Below are 27,961 nucleotides of genomic sequence, written 5' to 3'. Positions count from 1 at the left end.
CCGCATTGAGCCTGCCATGAGTTGGAAAGCGTGGGGTACAAATGTAACAAAAATATAATAAAAAAAGTAGAAAGGAGAAAAAGGACTTTCTTAAGCACTGAAAGACTGCACAGTCTGTGAGCAACAAGAGAAGAGAGGAGAGAAATTGAAGAGTAATGTATATTGAAGACTAAAAACAGACTACACTTGACAGTATCAAGGAAGAAGAGTTTGAGGCAGAGAAGATCCTGAAAAGTTGAAAGGCACTTACAAGGGAGCAGAGAAGGTTCAAAATCCATCTACCAGTGGAGTGGAGGAGTGGCCTAGTGGTTAGGGTGGTGGACTTTGGTCCTGGGGAACTGAGTTCAATTCCCACTTCAGGCACAGGCAGCTCCTTGTGACTCTGGGCTAGTCACTTAACCCTCCATTGCCCCATGTAAGCCGCATTGAGCCTGCCATGAATGGGAAAGCGCGGGGTACAAATGTAACAAAAATAAAAAATAAAATAAAGTAGCACAAGGGATGCAGGAGAACAGAGATGAGAGCACATCTCAGAAGAGATCAAGTACTGTAAATGGAGATTTTTATTTTTTTTAATTAGTCTGCACATTTCAGCAGCGTTTGATGCAGTTAACCATATCTTCTCAACCAGTTGCAATCTATTGGTATATCTGGACAGGTTTTGAAATGGCTTACTTCTTTTCTGCAGGGCAGGAAATTTTGTGTCAAACGTGGTTAAGTAAATCAGAGGACCTGAATTGTGTTATTGGAGTCCCTCAGGGGTCTGCTCTCTCAGTAGTGCCATTTAATTTTTTTCTGCTACCTTTACGTAGATTATTAACAAGCCTGAATGTTTCATTCTGCATCTATGCTGATGATATTTCTCACTGAGTCAATAAGACAACTACTGACTCTTTTGATAGTCTTCACCTTTATTTGAATTTGATCAGTCAATGGTTCAAGTGTAATCTAATTGCTAGAAATTCCAACCCAAACTGAAGAGAGTATTTATCCCCTGCACTATCCCAATCCCAGTAAGATTATTTATAAGACAGTATTTTCATCTTTATTTCCTTTTCAGACAGCCAGATGGTGGAATTTATTACCAATAGAAATTGAATGTCAAACAAATTATGGAATATTTTGTAAACTTTTGAAAACCCTTTTTATTCTGTAAGTTTGTTACTTCTAATTTGTGTTCTGTAAATTCTCAGGAAATGCCTGGTTTCTTTGATATAAGTCACACTGAACTCTAATGTGGGGTATAAATGTCTTTGTAATGTAACAAAGGTAACTATACCTCAAAAGGTATAGTAAATTTTCACCTTGAGCTGGGTTCTATTAACCTTTGCAAGTAATACTTCCAACATTAATAGCTAATGAGGGCATTTTACATTCTTTTTTCTTTGCGGTAGATTTGAATGTGTATTAGCATTACTGTGAGGTGTGTGCAAATTACATGGTGAACTGATATCAGAGCGAGGTCTAGAAGATTCTTGAGTTTGCAAATTGTCTAATATTTCTCCAGGAGCTTCTGCCTAGGGGGAAACAGTTAGGACAGCCGTTTTAGTTGGTGACTGTAATTAGGCACATAGATAGCTGGATGGCTTGTGGACATAAGGATCACTTGGTCTTCTGCCTGTCTGGAACAAAGGTGGTGGATCTTGCATATCACCTAGATAAGATTTTAGACAGTGCTGGGAAGGAGTCAGATGTCTTGGTACATTTGGGTACCAGCGACATAGGAAAATGTAGGAGGGAGGTTCTGGAAGCCAAATTTTAGTTAGAAAGTTCACATCCAGATCCTTCAAGGTAGCATTTTCAGAACAGTTCCCTGTTCTACACACAGGACCCAAGTGGCAGGCAGAGCTCTGGTCTCAATACATGCTTAGATGATGGAGCAGAGATGTGGGACTCATATTTGTTAGGAACAGTGCAATATTCTGGAAAAGGGGGAACCTATTCCGAAAGGATGGACTCTACCTTAACTGGGATGGAACCAGGTTGCTGGCGCTAACATTTAAAAAGGAGAAGTAGCTTTTGAACTAGAACGGGGGGGGGGGGGGAGGGAAACTGACAATCACTCAGGAGCACATGGTTCGGAGGTGGGTATCCTTGAAGGACACTATCAAAACTTTAAATTTAGGGAATCTTGATAGAGAGGTTAAAACAAAAGTGAAAGCCAGGAGGCGCTTGAGCGAGGGCACAGTGAGGACCTGCTCTGCATCTCCCCATAAACTAAGGGGAAGAAGCATAAGGGGAAGCCCAGAGATTATTCCTCTGAATCCCAGGTGACTTCTCCTTACTGGCAACTTTCCATCAAGAAGGCTCTCGCTGCTGGTTTTTTGAACCGATCCTGAGAAACAGCAACTATGGGAGATGCTTACATTAGTCTCAACCCAGTCCAGCATTCTGTACCTCCTCCTCCCCTGCTTGGACTTGAGTGCTGAAGAAACACTGCAGGCGTCAGCATTGTGAGATGGTGCGACTTCTGGAGAGGGCAGTCCGCAGTAATTGGAGTCCCGAAATATCTTAGGGGAAGGTATTTCTTTGTGTGATTGGCTGCCAGTATTTAATCCTTTATTCTTTGCAACAAGAGGCTATTTTGGATTCCTTGCAGACAGTTCAGCCTCTAGTGCAACTGGAGAAAGTCTCTCTCTAGTCAGTTTGGGAGACTTTAACTTCTCTAAATGTGGCTGTTTCCTCTTTAACTAAAGCCATGGCAACTTTTAGTACTTCAGTTTTGAAGGCAGAGAATGTGTTGCCCGCGGTTCAGGATCAAATACAAAATTTATCTGCCGATTCCTTGGAATTACAAAAGGTACAGACTGCCTTGATAAAGGAAAAAGTTTTCTTCAATAGAAGGTTGGAGAACTTGGAAAACTCTGAGGTATCTAAATTTGAGATTTTTACATTTTCCAAAACATACTGCATTTTTTCCTCTGTTCATTTGTTGAAGAATTATTTTGAGATGTTGTTACTGCCTAAGGAAACAATTCTCCAACAACTAAGTTGTATTATATTTCTAGTAAACCTAAAGCAACCTCCGATCAGGATAAAATGGCTGGAGCTGCCCAAGTTCTAAACATTGAGATATCACAGGATAGTTTAGACTTAACTGCATTTCTTGAAAAATCTGACACACAAACCAACACGAGGTACTCTTTTTTGGTAACTTTTATATTTCCTCAGGATCAGGATCATATTCTGAAATTATATTTTGTCATAGGCAAAAACTGTTCATGGGCCAAAACGTTTGGATATTTCTGAACCTAATTAAGAGTACATAGGAACACAGAAAATTGTTTCTTCAGATGAGGCAACAGGTGTTTGCACTGGGGGCCAATTTTGTTCTCAGATTTCCTTGTAAATGTTGTGTGACTCTTGGTTCACAAAGACATATCTTTTTTTTTTTTTGTTGACCCAGCTCAGTTAAGTGTTTCTGGATGCAAGTAAAACTGTGTAGACATTTGAAATTAGAAGTTCTCCGAGGACAAGCTGGCCTATCTATTCTCACAAATGAGTGACGCCGACCTGCGTTGCCTGGACTGGGACTTATGATTAGCATAAGTAGAGCTTTGTGGAGTGCAAGGCATGTTCCACATGTGCAAGTGCCTTCCCTGCACGCCACAAGAAAGCGGTCTCCTCAGGTTTTTTTTCTACCACAGTGAGGAGAGGGTGTTGTTTATTTATCCTCTCCTCATTTCGCTCAGTCCAAAGAGCTTTTTTATGCCTTTCAGCAATATTTTCATCCTTTTCTTGTGTTCCCGTTTGTGGAACCCCCTTTTTTTTTGCCTTTTTCCATTATCTTCTAGTTTATTTACCTGGTTTTAATTTTCCTTTCTTTTCCATCATCATTTGGCCGTGTTAGGCCTAGACTTTGGCTGGGATTTTTCCCTTTTTGCAGTGCCTTGCCTCTTTTTCAGGCACCATCACTTCGTTTAATGTAGCTGAAGAAGTTTTTCCTTCAATATCCACGAAGGTTCCCTGTGGCTTTAAGCACTGTACCTGGTGCAGTTGGACGATCTCTGGAAAGACACACATTCTTGGTGTCTTCAGTGTTTCAGGCCCGACCATAGCCTTACTAACTGTGTTCTGTGCCTTAATAGGACCCAGGTCACCAGAGAGGCTCAATGAGAGAGGAGTTTTGGAGCAAAGTCTGGTTCCTTGATGTAGGCATTGGCATCGAGGTCAGAGGCACTGACATCAGTGTGGAGTATTGGACCGGCATCGGGAGCATTGGTAAGCACAGCTACTGCTACACCCTTGGACACTGAGTGCAGGCCCCCCGGGACCGTCCATTGTCAAATCTGACCCCGAGGTGATGTGTGGATTCGACCTTGTGAGCAGTAAGGAGCCTTGATGACAAGATTTGGGCGAAGGCCAAGAAGAATTGGCATCAATCACCCTTACGATTCAGAAAAGAGAGGCTCCACTAGCAGATCATTGGAACGAGATGAAGCACACACTGGAAGATGTGAAATATACTGTACTAGCCCAGATACAACTACCGAGGGGTGGTGACATAGTAAGAGCTTTAAAGAATAAAGAATAAAGGTTAATCTTCCAATGGGACACAGTCATACCACGTGGGTTGAACCGGGAGATTGAATGGCTGTCAGAATAGATATGGGAGGAGTCAGGTTGAACAGGCTATAAAATGACAGCGCATGCGTTGGTGTATTTTTGAGAAGAAAGTCGCGAGTAAGTAGGATGCTCCACATCAGGTATGCCAGCAGTGAAATGATTAGTAAAAAAATAAGTATAAATGATAACTTATTCAGACTGAGAACAGAGTATGAGGAATGTATGCTCTACTTCGATATAAAAATACGTGATTTGAATTTGATCTAACATAACGTTTTAACATGTAGGATCCATATATTCCCCTGAAGACGCAAAGTTCTGCGAAACACAGCTTGTGTCGGGAAGATACAAGGGAAGATATGATATGAGAAAGATATATGAAATCCAGGATTTGAGTAGGACTGGAATGTTTTAAGAAGAGCACGGTCACATTAACACAGATATCGCTCACCTTGGACAACAACTGACATCATACATAAGATCTAACGAGACCCGGGTCCACCTCTACCCAGATAAGTGCAATCTTTATGTATAAAATAATCACATAAGTATAATTATATTAATTACTAGAGTGGAAGATGGAGGCAGGGAGGGTCGCAGTGCAATGATGTAAGGTTGATTATATATATCAATCATACGGGGTGATTGATAATACGCACAACTGAGCACTGTTCACTAATATTAACCACAAGATAATTAAGGGATAGCCTAGTTAGCTTGCACTGATCAGTAGATATAAGCACATAAAAAAGTTAAAATTTAATGCCAAGAAGTGTAGAGTGACATTTGGGGTGCGGAAACCCAAAAGAGAGATACTGGATAGGAGGGGAGAGATTAGTAAGCTCGACTCAGGAGAGAGACCTTGGGGTGTTGGTGATGGAGGATCTAAAGGTGAAGAAACAATGCGACAAGACGACGGCCGTGGCCAGAAGGATGCTAGGCTGCGTAGAGAGGGGCATACCCAGCAGAAGAAAGGAGGTGTTGTAGTCGTTGGTGAGGCCCCACTTGGGAGTATTGTGTTCAGTTTTGGAGGCCGTATCTTGCTAAAGATGTAAAAAGACTGGAAGCGGTGCAAAGAAAAGCTACGAAAATGGTATGGGATTTGTGTTGCAAACCATAAGAGGAGAGACTTGTTGACCTGAATATATATACCTTGGAGGAAAGGAGAAACAGGGGTGATATGATACAGACGTTCAAATATTTAAAAGGTATTAATCCGCAAACAAACCTTTTCCGGAGACAGGAAGGTGGTAGAACTAGTGGACACGAATTGAGGTTGAAGGAGAGCAGACTCAGGACTAATGTCAGGAAGTATTTTTTCACGGAGAGGGTGGTGGATATGTGGAATGCCCTCCCCACGGGAGGTGGTGGAGATGAAAACAGGAATGGAATTCAAACATACGTGGAATAAACATAAATTAATTCTGTTTAGAAGGAATGGTTCCGTGGAATCTTAGCGGAGATTGGGTGGCGACGCCAGTAATTGGAAAGAAAACGGGAGTTAGGCAGACTTCAACGGTCTACGCCCTGATCATGACTGAATAGATAGGGATGGGCTGGAGTGTAAATTTTAAGGGGTTTCGATATTAGCTTCAGAACTTAGTACAAGAACAGTACTGGGCAGACTTCTACAGTCTGTGCCCTGAGAAAGGGAAGGTCAAATCAAAGGTATACATATAAAGTATCACATACCATGTAAAATGAGTTTATTTTGTTGGGCATACTGGATGGACCGTACAGGTCTTTATCTGCCGTCATTTACTATGTATGTCAAGGGCAGTGATTTTAATATGATTTATGACCCGGCACTGGACAGATCTCACCCGGAGCGGGGGGGGGGGGGGGGCTTACTTCTAAGGGTCTGCCTTCTCTCTAATCAATTCTTGGAGATTGTTTCATATGGGTAAAAGAGATTGCACACATTTGTCTCGGGCTTATTCTACCCAATTGAGAATCAATAATATCTTGATCTTTTTCTAAACATTTAACTGAGTCTGAAGTTGGTCCCTATGGAATTTCTGAACATGCGCTGATTGGGTTTCATTAGATCTCGATCCTTTAGATCAACCTCGCTTTCAGTGGAGGTACAGCACAATGGGAAACCAGCAGGACCAGTCATTTTAGTCCCTTATTTTGGAAAAGTGGAATAGTTATAAACTTAACAATGCCACCCATGTGGCTCAGCCCATTCTCTTTTGGGACATGGCGAAAGCTGTGCTCCGTGGAATAGTGATAGTATATATGGCCCACAGGAAGAAAATGAGAGACGAGGAGATTTTGCGGCTTGAAAAGTAAGAGATTCAGGATAGGTTTCTCTGGCATTCAAAAATTAGTTACTATTAAGGCTACTCTTTTAGATTCTTCACCCGTCAGGCTCAGCCTCTGACAACCCAATCAGGAGCGAGTCCCAAACATTCCCCTGCCTGTCTAGCAGAATCATAACATACATTTAATGTGTTAATAACGTGATTAACGCATTAAGGGCCCAATTTACCAAGCTGTGGAAAAAAGGTGTCTTTCATGCGCGCTGAGGCCCCCTTTTACTGCAGCGGGTAAAAGGGAAGTCTCTCTTTCCTGTATGAAATGGCCGTGTGGCAAGTAAAGCACTTGCCACGCAGCCATTTCGGAGGGGGGGGGGGAGGGGGAGGAGCCCTTACCGCCACCCATTCAGGTAGCGGTATGGGCTCCCGCGCTAACTGTGTTGGTCTTACCGCCGCATAGTAAAAGGTGCCCTAAATATTTACCTATTCCTTCTTATTGAGTGCACACGTTTTGATTACATATACCTTGGTATGATATTTAAATTTGCTATTATTTCTTTTTAGACTGGATTGCAATTTATTATTCCCTATATTACGGACATTGTATTATCATATCATCAAGTATGGTACTTGTATTATATCATCAAGTAGGGCACTTGTATTTACACACCATTGGCTACTTGGTTGATTCACTTATTAGCACATATTGTCTCGCTGTCATCATTATTATTTTTATGTATAATTTTTGTCACAAACTTGGAGTGTAACCTGCAGAGCCAGACGTACGCACCCACGACATTCCCTGACCCAGACGCTACGCATGTAGACTCCTTCCCTCCTGGGCGCCTACATTCCAGCGTGTCTACAGTCTGGGCACCTACAGTCCAGAGCGTCTACAGTCTGGGTGACTACATTCCAGCGCACCTACAGTCTGGGTGTCTACATCTGGTGCGCCTACAGTCTGGGTGCGTACCTGCAGGCGCGTGCTCCTCTGACGTCAGACACCTTCAGCTTTAAAAGAAGGAACCTTTCATTGCTTATTTGTCTCGAGTACAACCTTGTTAGATTGTGCTGGTGTGTTTCTTCTTGCTGACTTGTCCTGACGACCTCTGCCTGAACCTGACTTTGCCTCCTGGACCGCAGCCTGTCTTCACTACTGGTTGACCAGGATCTCCGTTGTCTCCTCACTGAGAAGACAGGTACTTCTTCTATACCAGTCACGGTTCCCCAAGGGCTGAACCCTCAGGTTCGGGTGACCGGCAGGACTTGAGAGAAGGCGGAGGAAGAGGGCAGATAAGGTGAGGAGTCAGGCTCCACTTCAAAGGCAGAGGCAGACAGTAAAAGCACAAGAAGATAGAGTCCGGTCTGAGTCTTGGCAAGGTGGCAGGCAGGAGAAGTCAGGGTCCGGTCCGGGTCTAGAGAAGGCGTAAAGCAGGATAAATCTGGGTCCGGTCTGGTTCTTAAACCGGCAAACAAGCAGAAACACAGAAAGCAGAGATGTCGCAGCTCACACGAGCAAACAGACTCCTAGCCAAAGCCTCGAGGGAGAAGGAGTGTGGGCGTTTCACATCAGTGCTCTGCCCAGCTGACGCTCCCTGACTTTAAAGCATCCTTCCGCCGGTTCCCACTCCTCCACGGCTATCTCCTCCTGCCCTCGGACTTCGGGTCGTCGCCCAGAAATGGGTCCTATGTGGTGTGGGAAGCCGTGCTCCAGTGAGTGACCGTGATAATTGTCCCCCGTTTACTAAGCCACGCAATAATGCCAACACAGTCCATTCACTTTGAATAGGCTGTCTTGGCATTGCCACATGGTTAAGTAAACAGGGGGGTGTATGTTTTACATTTTTTTACACCCCCTGACAAAGGCCCTAAAGCCAAAACACCTTCTGTGTTGGGTTGTTTTCATTGCCATAAAGACCTTCTGCCAACCATCATCCACTTTGCTGCTCTTTGTTCATTGCTTGTTTCTGCAGAGTAAGTTCTCCTTGGTTTTTTGCTTGCCAGAGAGCTTAGCCATATATGGGTTACTTTGCTTCTCTTTCCTATTCTCAACCTACTCATTCTCTGTATACTACTACTACTACTTAACATTTCTAGAGCCCTACTAGGGTTACGCAGCGCTGTACAATTTAACAAAGAGAGACAGTCCCTGCTCAAAGAGCTTACAATCTAATAGACAAGTGAACGGTCGGTCCGATAGGGGCAGTCAAATTGGGGCAGTCTGGATTCACTGAACGGTAAGGGTTAGGTGCCGAACGCAGCGTTGAAGAGGTGGGCTTTAAGCAAAGACTTGAAGTGATCTAAGGATCATACCTAGGCACACTGAACATTTGGCATTCTCAAAGCATCAAACATAAACTAGCAAGAGCAGGCAACAGAGTATAATTACAACCTCCTCCCTCCCCCTTTCTTTGTTTTTTTTTTTCCTTTAGTAAACTCTATACATGTACCACTGGGCAGAAACTCTAAGAACCTGAAGTAGTTGCTGAACTCAGCCCTTCTAGACTTACTTAGATGGCAAAGATCCATAGCCCTGTCGAAGAACGTCTCCAAGAGGGGAATTCTCCAGCCTTTTGAACTTTTCCTGGCAGGTTTTCATGTAGGATATTTTGCCTGCTATATATCCACAAGCGCCAGCAACTTAAAATGGTTAAGCGGGAAAAATAAGTAAAATTAAAAAAGATCAGACACACATATCAATACTGCACAGTACAAAGAAATTCTGTTACCATTAGCAGAATTTGTAAGAGACTTCTCAAGAGAACACAGCTTTCAGACTTTCCTTACATTGCATTTATGAAGCTATAAATACAAAAATGGAAATATCTTCAATTGTCTAGAGTGCACTAAACATATATCAAAAAACTAATAAATGCACTCTTGCTATACACTCTGTGAGAAATTGCACAATACTGATATATATCATATACTTTATAAACTAGCCTCAATAGCCCAGGGAACCATTAATTAGGACTCCACTGAATTGGCCTGTATCATGGGCTCCTCCTCCTTTCCGAAAAAACATCCACAAGTAACAAAAAACTCCCTACATAAGGAAGAAAAGGATCTTGTGAATAAAAAACGGATGGAGGGGTATTTTAATGATCTACTTCAAATATCAATATGACTATAAGTGCATTATATCACAGAGAGTATTGAATGGAAGTAAAGAAAAAGTATGTATGATCACTTCGCAGTCCTCTTAAGGCTATATACTGAAGCAATATTCAAACAGAGAACCTTCATTCATTCATTCATTGCTTGATTAGAATCTTTTTTTCATGTTGAAATAAACCACTTATCTTAAAACCTGGGAATATTGTCACTTCTATCCATCAGAGACAATCCATCCAAAGTAATTGTAACCGGTTCTCAACTCTAGTTTAAATCCTTCAGTCCGATATAGTTCCGGTTGCGAAGTGAAATACTCAAACGTGGGAGCTGCTAGAGCAGTAAAATCTGCTCAGCCATGATGTCTTCTTAATTTTCTCGACAGCAAGGGACCCCACTGTTTCGCGTTCTTCGTCAGGAGAAATATACAAAAACAATTAAATGTATTTCTTTTCTATCCATCGCGAACCTCGGTTCAGAACATGGCGGCTATTAATATAGAACGCCAACATTAGTAGCTCCACCCAGTGGGAGTTCCGTGATTATTTCAAACAACCAATCACTGAACTAACCTACTTATATCCTATTGTCCAATCACTTCTGTTGAAAGATTTAAAGTGATACAATCATCATTACGGAAGGTTAATATAAATTTTGTTATACTGTATAGTTTGAAATTGCTTTAAAAAAAGTCTTAAATGTCCATGAGGAATTGTCACTCTTTATGATTGTTAACAAGTTACAATAAAGAATATATGTACACACATGTATGGAAAAAATTTTTTCTTTTTCTCTTCGGATGATAATATATTCTGAGAATACACCTTTTTAACATTAAAAAAATGCTTCCCATTCCATCGGTCCGTTTAAACCTTCTGGATAAACAGTTTGCAAATAATAAATCCATTTCTGCTCCTTTTGATGTAAAACACGAGAAACATCCCCTCTTCTGTTGTTATTTATTAGTTGCTCAATAATTAGACAACGTAGCTGTTCAAATTTATGATTCCTTTCTATACAATGTTTAGCCAGAGGCATATATGTTTTGCCCGATTGAATCGCATGCTTGTGTTCCGAAAGTCTGATTTTAAACATGCGTTTAGTCTGCCCTATATACCGTAAGCCACATGGGCATGTAATCATATAGACTACTGCTTTTGAAATACATGAAGTCACTCCTTTTAGATATACCCAATTTTGTTTAATTCTATCCCAAAATTTGTTTGTTTCCTCCATAACTGAACACATAATGCATTCTCCACATTTCTTATGACCACGTGTGTCATTATCATTCTGCCAAACCTTTGTTCTAACATCAGGATGGCATAGAACCTCTGCTAAATTTGCACGTCTGGAATATGATATCATACATTTTTGTTTAGCAAACATTTGATGGGTGGATAGTATTTTCCAGTTCTTATATATAATATTAGCCACCCTGGGTGCCATAGATGTATACTGCATGATACAAACCGCTTTTTGATCTTTTGCAGTTTGATGTTCCTGAGATTTGGGTTCTAATAAATATTCTCGATGATTGTACAAAGCCCTTTTATAAGCTTGTTTCACAATTTTACTAGGATACCCTCTTTCCATGAGTTTATCTTTCAATCGGACAGCTGAATCTTTGTATTTCCGTGAATTATCACAGATACGTCTATAACGTAAAAATTGTGCAAATGGGAGATTATTCCTAATATGAATTGGATGCATACTGTCAACATGAAAAAAAGATTCTAATCAAGCAATGAATGAATGAATGAAGGTTCTCTGTTTGAATATTGCTTCAGTATATAGCCTTAAGAGGACTGCGAAGTGATCATACATACTTTTTCTTTACTTCCATTCAATACTCTCTGTGATATAATGCACTTATAGTCATATTGATATTTGAAGTAGATCATTAAAATACCCCTCCATCCGTTTTTTATTCACAAGATCCTTTTCTTCCTTATGTAGGGAGTTTTTTGTTACTTGTGGATGTTTTTTCGGAAAGGAGGAGGAGCCCATGATACAGGCCAATTCAGTGGAGTCCTAATTAATGGTTCCCTGGGCTATTGAGGCTAGTTTATAAAGTATATGATATATATCAGTATTGTGCAATTTCTCACAGAGTGTATAGCAAGAGTGCATTTATTAGTTTTTTGATTTATGAAGCTATGCAATAAAGATAATTAATTACTGAAGAGGCTTTTTAATTTTTTTTTAGTTACAGTGCCTTGTTAAAGTCTTCACATCTCTATACATTTTTTACATTCTGCTGTCTAAAAAACACAACTCAAAATGCATTACACTAGGAATTTCTTTCATTGATCTGCACAACAGATTCTACTCTTTCAAAAAATATTCAAAAAGTAATTAAGAATAAAAAAATTTAAAAATTCTGGTTTGCACAAGTCTTTGTACCTCTTGCCTCAATCAGTACTTGGTGGAAACCCTTTCCCCAGCAATAATTGCTACAAGTCGTTAAAGGTAAGCATCCATCAACACTATAAAGCAAGATCATGTAGTTTTGACCATTCCTCTTGGCAGAATAGCTCAGTCTTTTTCAAGTTGGCTGTGGACTGCAGTCTTCATGTCTTGGCACAGGTTTTCTTATTGGATTCATCTCTAAGCTTTGAATAGGTCACTCAAGGACATTCAATGAAAGTTGTGAGCTGAACACAAATAAACTTTCTTCTTGCTGACCAATACTGCTGTTTTTGCTTCGTTCCTAAGATCACTGTCCTACCTAAAGATGAACCTTCTCCCTAGCCAAGGCTATGGCAAATTGGAATAGGTTTTCATCCATCTACCTGGACTTTACTTCACCCATCTTTTTCTTACTTTTCACAATCCTCTTTGTCCCTGCTGTTGCAAAGCACCCCTATAAATGCAGCCACTACCATGCTTTACTGTAGGGATGGTGTTGTGTTTTATACTGCACATATTGCTCAGTACTGGGACCAGTAGGAGGAGGCTGCACTGATGAAAGCTGTTGGTGAACAACAAAGGTACTCAGAAGTGTTGGGCAACAAATTCTGCAAAAGAGAACTCTCTGTTGAGACAACCTGAAGACTCCTTGACTGAGGCTGCTGGTGTGGTTGGCCCAGTGTCAGGTACTGTGACTTTTCATTTTCACAAGTCCCAAGAGTGCATGTTAAGAGTCTATTTGGGCTGCGAGTGATGTTTTGGGTAAGTCTCTGAGCAATTACCTCTTTGACTACTGGGTTACAAGGGTTCAAGAGGCAACTATATAGCTGCAAGCAAACCTTTGGTGCCTATAATGACGAGGTAAATGCTTTGGAAGAAACCTGTATTAAAGACCAAAAGGGCAAGCCTATAACTTAGTGCCTACACTTACGTAACAATTATGCAGATCAGAAGCACCAAAATTGGCAGTTACACATATAAGTATATTAGACGTTATTCTATAAGGCCATGCCTAAGTGCTATAGTGTGTACCTACAAGGGGGCATCAATGTAAGCTGAGCATGGGCAGGCTATGGGCGAATTTCCAACTTTTGCTTAGATAATATTTAACCATCTCTCTGACCTCATGTGCACCTTTCTTTAAATTAGTCACCTTGGAGGGGCATAATCGAACGCGAACGCCCATCTCCATGGGCGTCTATCTCCGAGAACGGGTACGTGAAGGGGCGGGGTAGTGCACTAGTCCCCCTGACATGCCAGGACACCAACTGGGCACCCTAGGGGGCACTTGTAACAATTAAAAAAACAAAGCAAACTACCTCTGAAGTCCATAGCTCCCTTTCCTTGGGTGCTGAGCCCCCCAAATCCCCCCCAAAACCCACTCCCCACAACTCTACACCATTACCATAGCACTTATGGTTGAAAGGGGGCACCTAGATGTGGGTACGGTGGGTTTTGGGGGTGGTTTGGAGCGCTCCCATTTACCACCACAAGTGTAACAGGTAGGGGGGGATGGGTCTGGGTCCACCTGCCTGAAGTCCACTGCACCCACTAACAACTGCTCCAGGGACCTGCATACTGCTGTGATGGAGCTGGGTATGACATTTGAGGCTGGCCTACAGGCTGGAAAAAAAAAGTTTTTAAAGTTGATTTTTTTGGGTGGGAGGGGGTTAGTGACCAATGGGGGAGTCAGGGGTGGTCATCCCCGATTCCCTCCGGTGGTCATCTGGTCGTTTAGGGCACTTTTTTGGGACTTGTTCATGAAAAAAAAGGGCCCAAAAAAGTCACCCAAATTTGCGCTAAAAACACCTTTCTTTTTTCGATTATCGGCCAATGACGCTCATCTCTCCTCGGCCGATAAACAAGCCCCAGTCCCGCCTTCAACCTGCCTCCGACACGCCCCCTCAACTTTGGCCGTTTCCGCGACAGATTGCAGTTGAAGACGCCCAAAATCGGCTTTCGATTATAACGATTTGAATGCCCACGGGAGATAGGCACCCATCTCCCGATTTGGGTCGAAATATGGGCGTCTTTCTCTTTCAAAAATAAGCTTGTTAGTCTCTAACACGTCTTACTCTCTTACCTATCTATATGCTTCATCTTTGCTTATATCCTACACTGTTAATTAAAATGTTCTAGTATATATTGTGTTGACATTGTAAGTATAGACTATGCCATACTTTGTATTATTTGAATATTTTTACTGCTGTAATAGTCTATTGTTCCTATTTGATTTATTCTTACTGTATACCACCTCAAGTGAGTTCCTTCAAAAAGGCAGTAAATAAATAAATGTGCGTAGCATAGAATACTGTGTTACACTTGTTGCACTTAGATGGGCCCATTTACACTTTCCATTGAGCTGGTGTAAATAGTCACACCTAAATTTAAGAATACCATCTATAACAACATGTTAGTGCATAAATGCTGTTATAGAATTGATTCAGTGCGCAGTTATCAGTGCACCAAGTTATAGAAGTGCCCCCCAATTTGTTTTTTCATACAAAGATGGAAAACTTTGAAAACAGATTAAGAAGGCGCAATTGCTCTTGGAGGCATATTTTCAAAGCACTTAGGGGGTCTTTTACTAAAGCTTAGCTCGTTATCTGCAGCAGGGCCCATAGGAATAAAATGGGCCCTGCTGCAGATAACTCGAGCTAAGCTTTAGTAAAAGAACCCCTTAGACTTATAAAGTTACATAGCAACTTATGGAACTTTGTAAGTCTGTGATTTGAAAATGAGCCCCTTGGTGAATTTTCCTCAGTTACCTTTGGTTTTTCCTATGGATATGTTCAGACAGAATCTAACCGAGTTCCTAAAAATACTGTCACAATCTGTTCTCCCAATGGCTAGAATACATTATCTTCCTCCATTTAAGAAGAGACCATAAGATATGGATACGGATCAACTGGAGTCATCTCAGGTTTCTCAGGACAATTTAGAATTGCTAGCAATGTTGCAGTCTTCTGAAGATAAAATAGCTACATCTCTCTCCCCTTCAATCTGTTCAAAATGTTATTGCACGCCAGTGTCGCTATGCTCATATTAGCCCTCGCCTCAAGTCACTTCATTGGCTCCCTATTTCTGCATACAGTTCAAACTCCTCTTACTGACTTACAAGTGCATTCATTCTGCAGCTCCTCAGTATCTCTCCTATCCTTACACTCCTCCCAGGGAACTCTGTTCATTGGGTAAATCTTTCTTATCCGTTCCCTTCTCCTCCACTGCCAACTCCAGACTCTGTTCCTTTTATCTTGCTGCACCATACGCCTGGAATAGGCATCCTGAGTCAGTACGTCAAGCTCCATCTATGGCTGTCTTCAAATCTAGGTTAAAAGTCCACCTTTTTGAGGCTGCTTTTAACTCCTAACCCCCTATTCACTTGTTCAGTACCTATATCTGTTTTATCATTCACACCTTAAGTAATTCTATTATCCCTTATTTGTCCTGTTTGTCTGTCCTGATTAGATTGTAAGCTCTACCAAGCAGGTACCTCCACTGCACCACCTCCTTCCTTGGCACTTCAAGGAAGGAGGTGGTGCAGTGGAGGTACGCAGAGGCCACTAACATTTTTGATGGGGTAACATCGCTAACATAAAAGCTGACAGGCACTTTTTCTTTTTTCAACAGACCCGACGTTCCGGCATTTCCCTTGACAAAGCTGGATAGCAAAACAGGCACCTGTTGGGGTGTTAAGATTCGGGGCATTAAGATTCTAAAGCACGGGGTGCGAAGATACGAAAACACACCGGAAGGGTTCAGATAAGTGACCACCATAAGCCTGCCATTACTAGCACTGTTATGTTAGCAGATATGTGTGTAAGAACAGCAGTATAAAATGCTGAGAACAGCAGTAGACAACTTTAAATAAACAAAAAAAAGGAAAAAAGTTTAAAAAAAGATTTAAAAAAGCAGTTTCCAACAGAGATAGAGACTACATGAAGGAAGGAAGGAAGGAAGGGGGTTTTGTCGATGATTACAAATTGTCACATAAGGGGCCTCACCTGTTGGTGAGCGAAATGATACAAGAGCACCCAGTGACCATATATGAGACTTTCCCCTCAAAAAAACATAACAGTCGTTTACTCCAGATAATCCTATCTATCACGGAGTTGTGTGTATGACTAGCAGTAAGTAGAATAGAGTTGAACAAGCTTGGCAACGTAAATGTTCACATGCCTTTATAAAATATGCTCTCAGAACTAGATCTAACTGCACAGAAATTATTTTGCACACATTTATGCCTAGAGTAAAGGTGTAAATGTATGCACATACTCACATCTCTCTATATAAAACGCACCTCCAACGTTCTATGAAGCCTCTTTTAGCCAAAAGTGAAGGGGGTGAGATCGCATTGTGTCTGCCCCGCCCACGCGTCAAACGTGATGACGTCAAGGGCGGAGCAATGACACTCAACCAATCGCATCGCTCGGCAGCGAAGCATCAGGGAAGGAGGCGGCGCTCTCGACGTCTAGCCTTCCCTTCGCTGTGTTCCGCCTTCTTAAGGATGACGTCAAAAGAAGGCGGAACACAACGAAGGGAAACCTAGACGTCAGGAGCGCCGCCTCCTTCCCTGACGCTTCGCTGCCGGAACCGCCACGGAGGTAAATTTTAAAAGAAGAAAAAAAAAAAAAAAACGGATGCATGGATGCGAAGGGGGGGGGGGGCATGGATGCGAAGGGGGGGGAGGAGAAGAGGGCGGGCCAGGCTGGGACATGGGAGAGAGAGGAGCATGGATGCGAGGAGGGGTCATGGAAGGGAGAGAGGGGACTTGCTGGAAAAGGATGAATGGAGGCGGCAGGGGACAGAGGAGCATGGATTGCAGGGCAGGCCTCAGGCAGAGAGGGGAAATGCTGCATAGGGATGAATGGAGGGGGCAGGTGACAGAGTAACATGGGGCCATGGATTGGGACGGCAGGGCTCAGGGAAAGGGGAATTGCTGGATAGGGATGAATGGAGGGGACAGATGGGCATGGATGGATATGGATTGCAGGGCAGGCCTCAGGCACAGAGGGGAAATGCTGGAAAGGGATGAATGGAGGGGGCAGGGGACAGAGTAACATGGATGGCCATGGATTGGGAGGGCAGGGCTCAGGGAAAGGGGAATTGCTGGATAGGGATGAATGAAGGGGACAGATGGCCATGGATGGATATGGATTGCAGGACAGGCCTCAGGCAGAGAGGGGAAATGCTGGAAAGGGATGAATGCAGGGGGCAGGGGACAGAGGAGCATGGATTGCAGGGCAGGCCTCAGGCAGAGAGGGGAAATGCTGGATAGGGATGAATGGAGGGGGCAGGTGACAGAGTAACATGGATGGCCATGGATTGGGACGGCAGGGCTCAGGGAAAGGGGAATTGCTGGATAAGGATGAATGGAGGGGACAGATGGGCATGGATGGATATGGATTGCAGGGCAGGCCTCAGGCAAAGAGGGGAAATGCTGGAAAGGGATGAATGGAGGGGGCAGGGGACAGAGGAGCATGGATGGCCACACACACACACTCTCTATCACACTGTGTCTCACATACACACTTGCACACACTCTCATTCTCACACACACACTCTCTCACAAACACACTCACACCCAGACTCACTCTCTCTCTCACACACTCACACTTTCACTCACACTGTTTGAAAGTCAAACAGTCACTCTCACATACACTCTCCCAAACATACACACTCCGAGGAAAACCTTGCTAGCGCCCGTTTCATTTGTCTCAGACGGGCCTTTTTTTACTAGTATTTTATAAAATACACAAGTACATTCCAACTCTGTTCCAACACCTGCATGCAGATCACATAAAAATAAGTGTGCCCTGTCGGCATGCATACTTGTACATTTGTATACCCTTGATAATTTCATAATAGCTATTTTCTTTGTGTAAAACATGCTTTATACCAGGGCTCAACAAACTCCAGGCGTCAGGATGCCATGGTGCCCAAAAAAGTGACCTGGTATCTAGGTTTTGTCCCTGACAGCAGTTCCTCTCTCCCTGCCCTCCCCACCTCTCCCCCTGCTGGGGCCAGCTGGCATCTCTCTCCCTCTTCCCACCACTTCCAAGTTCAGTATCTCTATCACACCTCCCCTCCCCAGGAATCTTGACTCTGATTCTCACTGGCAGCGGCAGCCTTTCAAGACATGCTGCTCTCGCTGATATCGGGGCTCTCTCTCTGCCAGTCCCACTTTCTGAGATAATTTCCTGCTTCTGTAAATGTGGGACCTGGAAGAGAGAACACCCAGGCGTTGGTGAGAGCAACGTGTCTTGAAAGGCTGCTGCTGATGACAGTAAGGATTATAGGCAAGTTTTCAGGGAAGGGGTGGTGGTGTCAAGAGATAGATGCTGAACTCAAGGGGGAATGAGGGAAAAGATATGTTGGGCCTTGGGGTGAGGGAAGAAGAGCAAGATGTGCTGGACCCTGGTGTGAGGAGTACTGGAGAGAGATGGGGATTGCTGGATCCTGGGGTGGAAGGTGTGCTGTAGAGAGATGGACCTGCCAGGAAGGGGAATACAAGAGAGACAGAGAGAGAGATCAGACTGGGGGAAGGAAGAGACAGACTAGATCGGGGTTTGGAACAGAGGAGGAGAGATGCTGAACTCACAGACGGAGAGAGGAAGTTATGCCAGATCAGGAGGGGGTCAGGGGAGAGGGAGGGAGAGATGTTGGATCTGGGGTATGGGAAGAAAGGAAGAGAGGGAAGGGACAGGGCACAGTCAAGGGATGATGGGCATGGAGTAAGAATAGAGACAGGGACACAGAGCAGTGGTGGACATGGAGTGGGATAGGAACACCAAGAGGCACTGTTGCTCACAGGGAGAAGGATTTGGACACAGACGGGCAATGCTGAATATAAGAGGAGGATAGGGACACTAAAAGAGCAGATGCTGAACATGGGGAGAAGATAGGAACAGGAACAATGAGGAGAAATGCTGGAGAGGAGAGATAGGGACACAGAGAAGAAAACGTCAAATAGACAGGAGACCCTGGAAAGGCAGGAAGAGAAAAGCAAGAGAAACAAACCAAAACAAATGGAAAAATAAAATGCTCAGACTATAAAGGTAGAAAAAAAATATTTTATTTATCAACTGGACCACGTCAGCTTTGGGAAATGTGCATCTCTGATATCTTTCATTTCCATGTTTGTTTCTCTATTATTGCTGGGGGTAGGGGGAGCACAAACTGGATGTGTGTGCTACTTCCCCATTTGGATTTAAGTTCCCTGTTTTTCTTTTATATTTTCTCCGTTCTTTTGAACACATTTAGCTGTGGATACATTTTTAATTGCTTACTTTTCACAGACTACTACGTCACACCTGAAGGATCATCTTCGATATTACTCAGCAATATTTTGTCCTAGAGGTTAGTGTTTTTCAATAAATCCCACCACCTTTAGAATATTCCACCAGGTGTCATTCACTTTCTCATTTCATGTTTTATATCTCCTGACAGTCTGCTGTAGGATCTCCAAAGGTTTGTCATTACTTTTGCTCCATAGCACTGTGTAAAGCAGGTTAGTGTTATCCTTACACACAATATTGAAGTTCCTTGTTTTGTTTGCATTTTTTATTTTGGCTTTTACTGTCTGACATTATCCTCATCTTGCAGATCTCAATTTGCCATTTTTTACATATAATTTTACTTGTCAGCTTTGCATCCCACTGCAAAGCAACATCTTTTCTATCCATGGTTTCCATATATCTCTTGGCTTATTTACTCTTTTTTTATATCGTCGACATTAGATTATATATGCCAATATATATTGTACCATTGACCAACAATCTTAATATGCATGTCATTCTGTGGCTGTATTTATTATTAAGCTTTCTAGTTATGACATTATGGTTTTTTAGTACTTCGTTTAGCCTTTTTACAATCTGTTTCCCCTAATTAATGTACACGTGCGTTTTATATTATTTTATTATTGCTTAAATTTATATGTACATATATGTTTTATTCATATAATTTATGCATGGCGTTTTTATTTTTGAAATACATCATCGCATTACCATTTTACAAATTGTATATTATTGTAATTATTTTATTTTTTGTAATTTTTTTGCATGTACTTCTAAACTCCATGACTGGATTGTCATTTTTTTAAAAAATTTATTAGTTCATATAATTTGCAAATTCATTATTTGTGTGCACTGTATTTTATCTTTTCCACCTTTTTTACATATAAATGTATGTTTTTATAGACTCCTGATGCAGGCCTGACGGCCGAAACACGACATTGTGTCGAGTCTTCAAATTATTAATAAAGTTGTTTATTAACGAACATCTTCCAGTTTCTGGTATCCTTGGTCGCTCTCCCACTTTTTTTACCCACAAGCTCTGCTTTACACATGGAAAATGCTTTATAAAATTACCCCCAAAAAGTGTAGATAACCAGTGTGTAGTAAACCTGAAGTCAGTGACTGTAATGCAGTAGAGTTTCCTATAGACACATATGAATTAGCCCAAAGACATCTGGAACTCTGTCTGTGCCTCATATCAAGATCCTGTCACTTAATTCCAGAAAGAGCACAAGAAAAGATGCTAAAACCCAAAGAATGCTGTCAACTTACATGCAACTTTTGGAATAGAGCCAAATCTGGAAGATGAGGTGAGTGTTCCTGAAGACAAAAGGAGACTTCATTAACGTCTTATAAAATTATAATGAGGTATAATAGAACATTATATCAGACAGTGCATTTGTGGCATTTTTAAATGTGAACGATTTGTTTTCCTCATTATTTCTTTTCCTAAGATACAAGCTACACCTTCTTACAAATGCACAACAAAGCTATAGGTACCCATCCCCTGGATGTGACCCATATATATATGATGAATTGCAAGCAACAGGAGATGGTTATGGGTTTTTGTACTTGATATATTGCCCTTAATTAGTATGACGGAAAAGAAAGCAGAAGAAACAGGTAATCAAGAATTAGATCTAAGAAACGATTCAGTATCTTCAGACTGCTCAGAGGACAAAGGAGAGGTATTGATGGACTAATTGACTGAACATTGGTCTGGTAGGTCTGCTGAAAAAGGTAGGTCTTCAAGACTAACTGGAACTTAGAAAAAGACTCATCTGCAGAGAGAATGGTATCAGTTCCAGAGTGAGAGAGCAGCAAAAAAGAAAGCGCTGTGTCATTGAGTCTAAATGAGAGCATTATACTAATGATAAATAAAGACAGCGATTGTGTAATGATCATAGAATTCTCTGGGAGGTACAAACAATGATTAGAGGCGACAGATGTAAGGTGTAAGGTAGTGCCAGTATATAGAATTCCATGTGTAAATGGGACAATCTTGTAATGGACTGGTAACTAGTAGGTTTAATCAAGAGGGGAGTGACATATTTCCTAGCGTGACATAAGATCCTTACTGCTGTGTTTTGAAACAACTGCAGATGTTTAATTAGATGAAGTGGTAGACCTACATAATAGATGTGTCATCTAAGAAATCTTGAAAGGCCCGGCAGCAAAGATAAGATGGAAAGACAGAGTTAATAATTTCCCTTGAAACATAAAAGGATGATTGCTCCTTCTTAATATTCTATGGAGTCTATGGGGCTCATTTTCAAAGCACTTAGACTTACAAAGTTCCGTGGTAACCTATGGAACTCTGTAAGTCTAAGTGCTTTGAAAATACACCTCTTTGCCTGCTTTATTATGGTAATCAGTTATGCTATTTTTATATCAACATTTTTAATGTCATATTTGTATTTTTAAGAAGACATTTGAATTACAGGTTTTCCTTTGCTACTGGACTTCACTAGCAAAATAGCCATTCATTTTGCTTCTCCAAACAGTGTCACTAATCACTACCACTTAAATTTTTTTTCTCCAACTCCATCTGTTCTTTTGTCTGCTCCCATTCCCTCCCTGTATCCAACTTTATGTTTCACATATCTTTATTTTATTGTTCATTTAGCTGCTTTTGATAAAAGTAATTTACAAAACAATATATTGTAGGTAAAATATGTACTGGACTTTATAACATTTATTATGTTGTTATAAAGTCCAGTAGTTCAACAAGAGCAAGCCTGACACTCCGAAACCCTAAGTGCCAATGCAACAGCCACCAAGAATGCTGTCATTAGCGTAAGACAAGGATTTTCAACCCAGTCCTCGGGGCACATCCAGCGACTTGGAGTTTTCAGTGGGGTTATCCTGAAAACCTCAATTGGCTGGGTGTGCCCTGAGGACTGGGTTGAAAACCTCTGGCATAAGATCTTTCATTAAGGCCATCCAGAGTGGCTCAAGAATAGGCTTCTGAAGAGCTCAAAAAACTACATTAAGGTTCCACTCTGGACACGGCATATGAAAGGGAGCTCGCAAGCAGCTTGCTCCCTGCAAGAATCTGGGTGAGCTGCAAGAGATGTCTTCTGTAGTCAGCCCGAAACAGGCCAAAGCCACAACCGGAACTTTCAGAGAACCCAATGCCAATCCTTTCTGAAGACCTGCCTGGAGAAATGCTACGATGTGCATTATCTGAGCAGAGAAGGGATAAAGTCCGCACACAGAACACCAGCCCTTGAATGTTCTCCGCGTTTCCGAGCCTGAAGCAAAGTATCAATAACCTTTTTGACTCAACTGTTAAGGCCAAGCCATAATACCAAAGGGGCATGAATCCTCCATGAGCACCAGACCTTGCTTCAGTACACCGTGTAGCTACCTGCAGATGACAGAGAGGACCCCCGTCCAGCAGTCGAATCAGGTTTGCGTACAACGGCCTCCGTGGCCAACCTGGACTATGAGGATTATTCGACCCTGGTACAATGCAATCCTTTTCAACATGTAGCCTACCATGAGCCAAGGAAGGAAGACAAACAGTAGTTGCATCTCTGGCCAGGGCTGCAGTATGGCATCAATCCCGGCTCTTTCCAATGGCTGAAGAACTTGGGCACTTTGACATTCTTTTTTGTCACCATCAAGTCCAGAACATGGACATTCAGATTTATTTCCCCCAATGCTGTGGACCTCTCCAACTTACCTAAAGTGATGGGGGGTTAACAGTCTTGCCTAGAACCAGGAGCCATAGTGAGCTACTCTTGTTCAATACAGGATATGCAAGGTGTAGCTACACATCCAAGGATCCAAGATTCCCACGACTGCCAGCTAAGGCTCCATTCAGTGGGAGCCAGTTCTGCAGTATCCTGCATCAGCCCTATGAAGTTGTAGAACACATACTTGCATAAAGCCAAATTTATAGAAGACCAGAGCTTGAGACTGCCTCACTAAACCTATCACCAGCGGGCTCAACTCATTGGAAGCTGATCATTCTGATCCAGCTTCCCTCACCAAGGAGTACCACACAAGAACCATACGGTCAGCAGTCAATATGCCAGCAGGAAAACAGCATTGAGTGCAGTGTGGCAGCCTAACGCTTGCTGGTTTGCCAGTGTGATCTGCCATCTCCCACCATGCAACCCCTACTGGGACTGCTCCTCAAACTGCTGCTGCCACACACTGTTAGCTACGGAAATGCAACCTGCAGGTTTCCCGGCTCTTCTCCCTTCCCATTTTGGAAGTGGTGGCATGAATAAAAGGGAAAGATCATGACTCATTAGTGCAGCCTCTCCAATATAATATGGAGTTTAATTGTACCTGTGATTGGGAGTGGGGGAGGGGGGAGGTAATACAGGAGGTGGGAGAGGCAGGGATTACATTCATTGCATCAGTTCCTCAATGAGGATGAAATACTGGGGTTTGACGAATTAAAAGAAGATCATGGGTTGAGAGATGGATACTTCTTCCATTAAGGGCAGGATATGCATTATTTGAGCAGTAAAATAGGGAAGGCAGCAATGGAGGAAGGAATAACACCAACTGAAAAAATCTGGGTGAACAGGAAAGGGGGGAAGGGTTTAATTTCAGCTTTATACAAAGTAGTTATATCCCAGAGGTTAGAGAAATGTAAGCTATATTGGACTGGAAAGTTGAGTCAGGAGGGCTTCCCCAAAAGCAATGGGAAAATATAATAATCCAGAATAACAGAACCTCGATATCAGTGAGAGTTAAAGAAAATGTAGTGAAACTTTTACTACTTACTACTTATCATTTCTATAGCGCTACTAGACATACGCAGCGCTGTACACTTGAACATGAAGAGACAGTCCCTGCTCGACAGAGCTTACAATCTAATTGTCTCTGATCATAGGGGTGGTAAAGCCCCGACCTTTTCCAGCGCTATTTTTAATGTGATGCTATTTGATCCAAGTGTATCTACAGAAGATGTTCCCAAATGTTTCAAGGGAATGTTGAAGATGGGGGGGGGGGGGGGGGGGGGGGGGTGGGCCTCACATTTTTTCATGTTTGGTGGAGTTGCCCCAAGATCCAGAGCTTTTGGGAACTGATTTGAAAAGGAATTCAGAAGAGTTTCAAGAGGGTTATTGCATTTGAACCAAAACCCTATTCTCAGCGATTCCCAAACCCCAGCCAGTCAGAGTTTTAGAATATCCACAATAAGTATGAACGAGATAGTTTTGCATACCAAGCAGGCAGTGTATGCAAATCAATCTCATACATATTCATTGTAGATATCCTGAAAACCTGACTGGCTGGGACTCCCTCAGAACAGGATTGGGAATCACTGCCCTATCTGTTGGAATATTGGGGCACAGAGCATGATCAATTATGTTACCCATCATCATTTAAAAATTCTATTTTCAAACAATGCATAAAGCACAAAAGTCATATGTGAAGACAAAATCTGCTATTTATCTCTGCTTTTTCATCGAAATGCTCAAGGAAATATTTCTTAATAACTGAAACAACCAATTATTTTACACAACTTCTGAATGTAAAATAATGATGCATTGAAGATGAGAAAAACATTGCGGTGGGCCTAATGACAGTCTCCAGTGCTACAAACTACCATGCAAAAGACCAGTGTGTGTTCCCTAGGCCAGCCATGAGATACTCTGGAGGCAGCACTCAGCACTTGTCTCCCCAGAGGTGACACATGATAGTGGCCTAGTAGTCTGACTTGGGATCCAGATTAGCTGAGTCACAGAGGGAGCTGCAGTTTGACACTTCTGGTCAAGGACGGCTGCTGTGAGGGCTGAGTTGAATTTGGGAGAAGTACATAAAAATAGGAGAAACCATCATCCTGGATACCTGTAAAAAGAAGGGTCACGATGTTATAACCCATTTTGAGGGTGGCTCCAATATGAGGAACAGATATCAACGCTGATAGTGCCTCTTAACCTATGGATAAACATCTCATCAACCAAAGTGAAAATAGCTTTTTTTCAAGGGCAATTAAATTAACATTTAAAAACATACCTCTTGAAATTAGGAACTGTGTGGCAAGCATGCTCACTGCAGAAATAGGAAGGGCTGTAAGAAAAGGAACCAATGATTAGACAGCACGGTGTTACAACTGGTGGTCAAGGCATAAAGAAAAGTGGGTGTTTTCTAACAAAAAAAAAAAATAAAAAAAAAATAAAAAAAAAAAAAAAAATATATATATATATATATATATATATATAAATTAACTAAACAAACAGGAACCAGGTCAAGAACAAGGACAGCCTCCACCTTCCACTCAACTGCAGTGCAGAAAAGAAAAAGCACTGCTTATCTAATTTACTCTTTTGTTATCACCAGGTTCTTGGCCTAGATTGGCTATTGTTGGAAACAGGATGCTAAGCTCAATAACCTTTCATCTGTGCTAGTATGGCGATGCTCATGCACTTAAGCACATAGCCACAGATCAGTAAGACTCTAGGTGGGTGACCTGGGCAAAAAAAAAAAAAAAACAACTCACTGTAGAGGGCGACTTGGATAAAAAAAGGGATAAGAAAGCCCCTGTACTAAGACAGTCCAGAATATTTACACTGGTGATTTAGGGCTCCTTTTACTAAGCCGTGGTAGTGATTCCCAGCACGGCAAATGTGACAAAGCTCATTCAATTCCTATGGACTTTGTTGCATTTGCCACATAGGAATCACTACTGTGGCTTAGTAAAAAAAAAAAAGCCTTTCATTGCACAAAAATTTAAAATGAACCTACAGGTTTCTCACTAAAACAACTACAGACAAATTAAAAAATAGCAACAATCCATTTCTCAACTGAACCCATGTGGTGTGTCACAGGGTTGGTGCAGCAGCATATGCAAGGTTTCCACCCACCCCCCACCGCCAGCATCTACTATTAGCACCTTTTGGGGCAGACATCTGTAAGTCCCACACCTAACACAGACTTCCTGTGCCGGAGGGAGCAAGGCCAACAGACACTGGGTGTAGGCATAGGTTCCAAGGCCCTGCACTGCCTTTACTTTCATGTCAGTTGGATGAAGGAAAAATGGATGTGTGGGAAGTGCTGGACTGAGGGAACAGAGGAAGTTGATGGGTATGGGTGAGAGGAAGAGATGCTGGACAAGAAGTTAAGAGAAAATGGACACAAGAAAAGGGAAGAGACATGAAGTGAGAAAGGGGGGATGCTATAATGGCAGAAGGGGAGAAGCTGCACTGTTGGGGGAGGGGGAAGGGGGGAAAGAGAGGGCAGATATGCTAGGGTACACATGTGGTGGGGAGGAGAGGAAACAAAGAGGAAATGCTGGGATACCAGTGGTGGGAGCTATGGGAAATGCTGGACATGATGGAACCATGTGGGCTAGGCTACAAAGGGGTTATCAAGGAGAAGAGTGAAAGAAGGATGGGTAGAAATGTGGTAATGGGGAGAGGGTGACAAACAGAAGGGAACAGGAGACTGTGGAAGTAATGAGAGAGTAGAAGTAGATGAGATTGATAGGGAGTGAGAGAAACAGATTTCACCCCTCCTCCTACACCTCTTTTAGTTTTCTCCTACCTGAGTGGGCAGAAAGGCAGAAAAGACAGAGATGAAAGAGCTAAAAGGGGAAAGATCAATACGTCAGAGACAGATGTAGGAAATGGAAGACGATAGGAGGAAAGCGGAGAAAAAAATAAAATGGACAGCAGTCACTGAAACAACCCTTGCTAAAGTTTCCAATGACCTGTTCCTGGCCAGATCCAAAAGTCTCTATTCTATCCTCATCCTTCTCAATTTAATCTGCTGCTTTTGACACTGTTGATCATCATATACTCCTTGATACACTGTCCTCACTTGGATTTCAGGCAGTGGTGTGCTGGTAAATTTTTAACAACAGGCTCTCTTCCCTGGTCCACCTCTGCGCCCCCCCCCCAAAAAAAAACCCCCCAAAACAAAACAATTTGCAGACCTGGCTATACCTGGGGAGAGAGCGTGCTATCAAACAATCCTTACATCCAAATTTACCTTCTTTTAATGTAAAAAAAACAAAAATCCTTTATCCTCCACTGCTGGATAGTGATGGCACAAGGAAAGCAAGTTTGGTCCAGTGAAGACTAACTCAAAATAACATGGCTGTTCCTTAGATGGGCACTAGTATTACCATATTGAAAATGTGACCATACCATGACTCTGCGGTTATGCTCCACTAATAAGTTAAAAGATTAACTGGATTTCTTGAAAGGATTATATAAACTTAGGATGCAGGACTAGGGACACACACATACATGTATTTAGTCAATATCATAATTCTTCATGTATAGCCACAAAACAACCTTTTAGGGTGAATAGTGTTCACAATGAGCTCCTTTTATTATCAACCAGATA

General features: G+C 42.2%; 1 protein-coding gene across 1 annotated transcript in view; it reads right to left on the bottom strand.

Annotated features, from left to right (window-relative positions):
- Positions 1-27,961, bottom strand: part of OCIAD1 (OCIA domain containing 1) — a gene marked incomplete at its 5' end in the record, with an annotated part of 75,757 nt that overhangs the window by 24,118 nt on the left and 23,678 nt on the right. Inside the window, 3 exons of the mRNA XM_030192202.1 lie at positions 9,338-9,467; positions 20,918-20,965; positions 25,628-25,681. Coding sequence (XP_030048062.1) covers positions 9,338-9,467; positions 20,918-20,965; positions 25,628-25,681 — 232 coding nt within the window. The remainder of the gene's footprint in view (positions 1-9,337; positions 9,468-20,917; positions 20,966-25,627; positions 25,682-27,961) is intronic.

Source organism: Microcaecilia unicolor, chromosome 2 (genome assembly GCF_901765095.1).
Source record: "Microcaecilia unicolor chromosome 2, aMicUni1.1, whole genome shotgun sequence".
Lineage (NCBI taxonomy): Eukaryota > Metazoa > Chordata > Amphibia > Gymnophiona > Siphonopidae > Microcaecilia > Microcaecilia unicolor.
The sequence above is the reverse complement of the archived record's forward strand: the minus strand, read 5'-3'. Positions and strand labels throughout refer to the sequence as shown.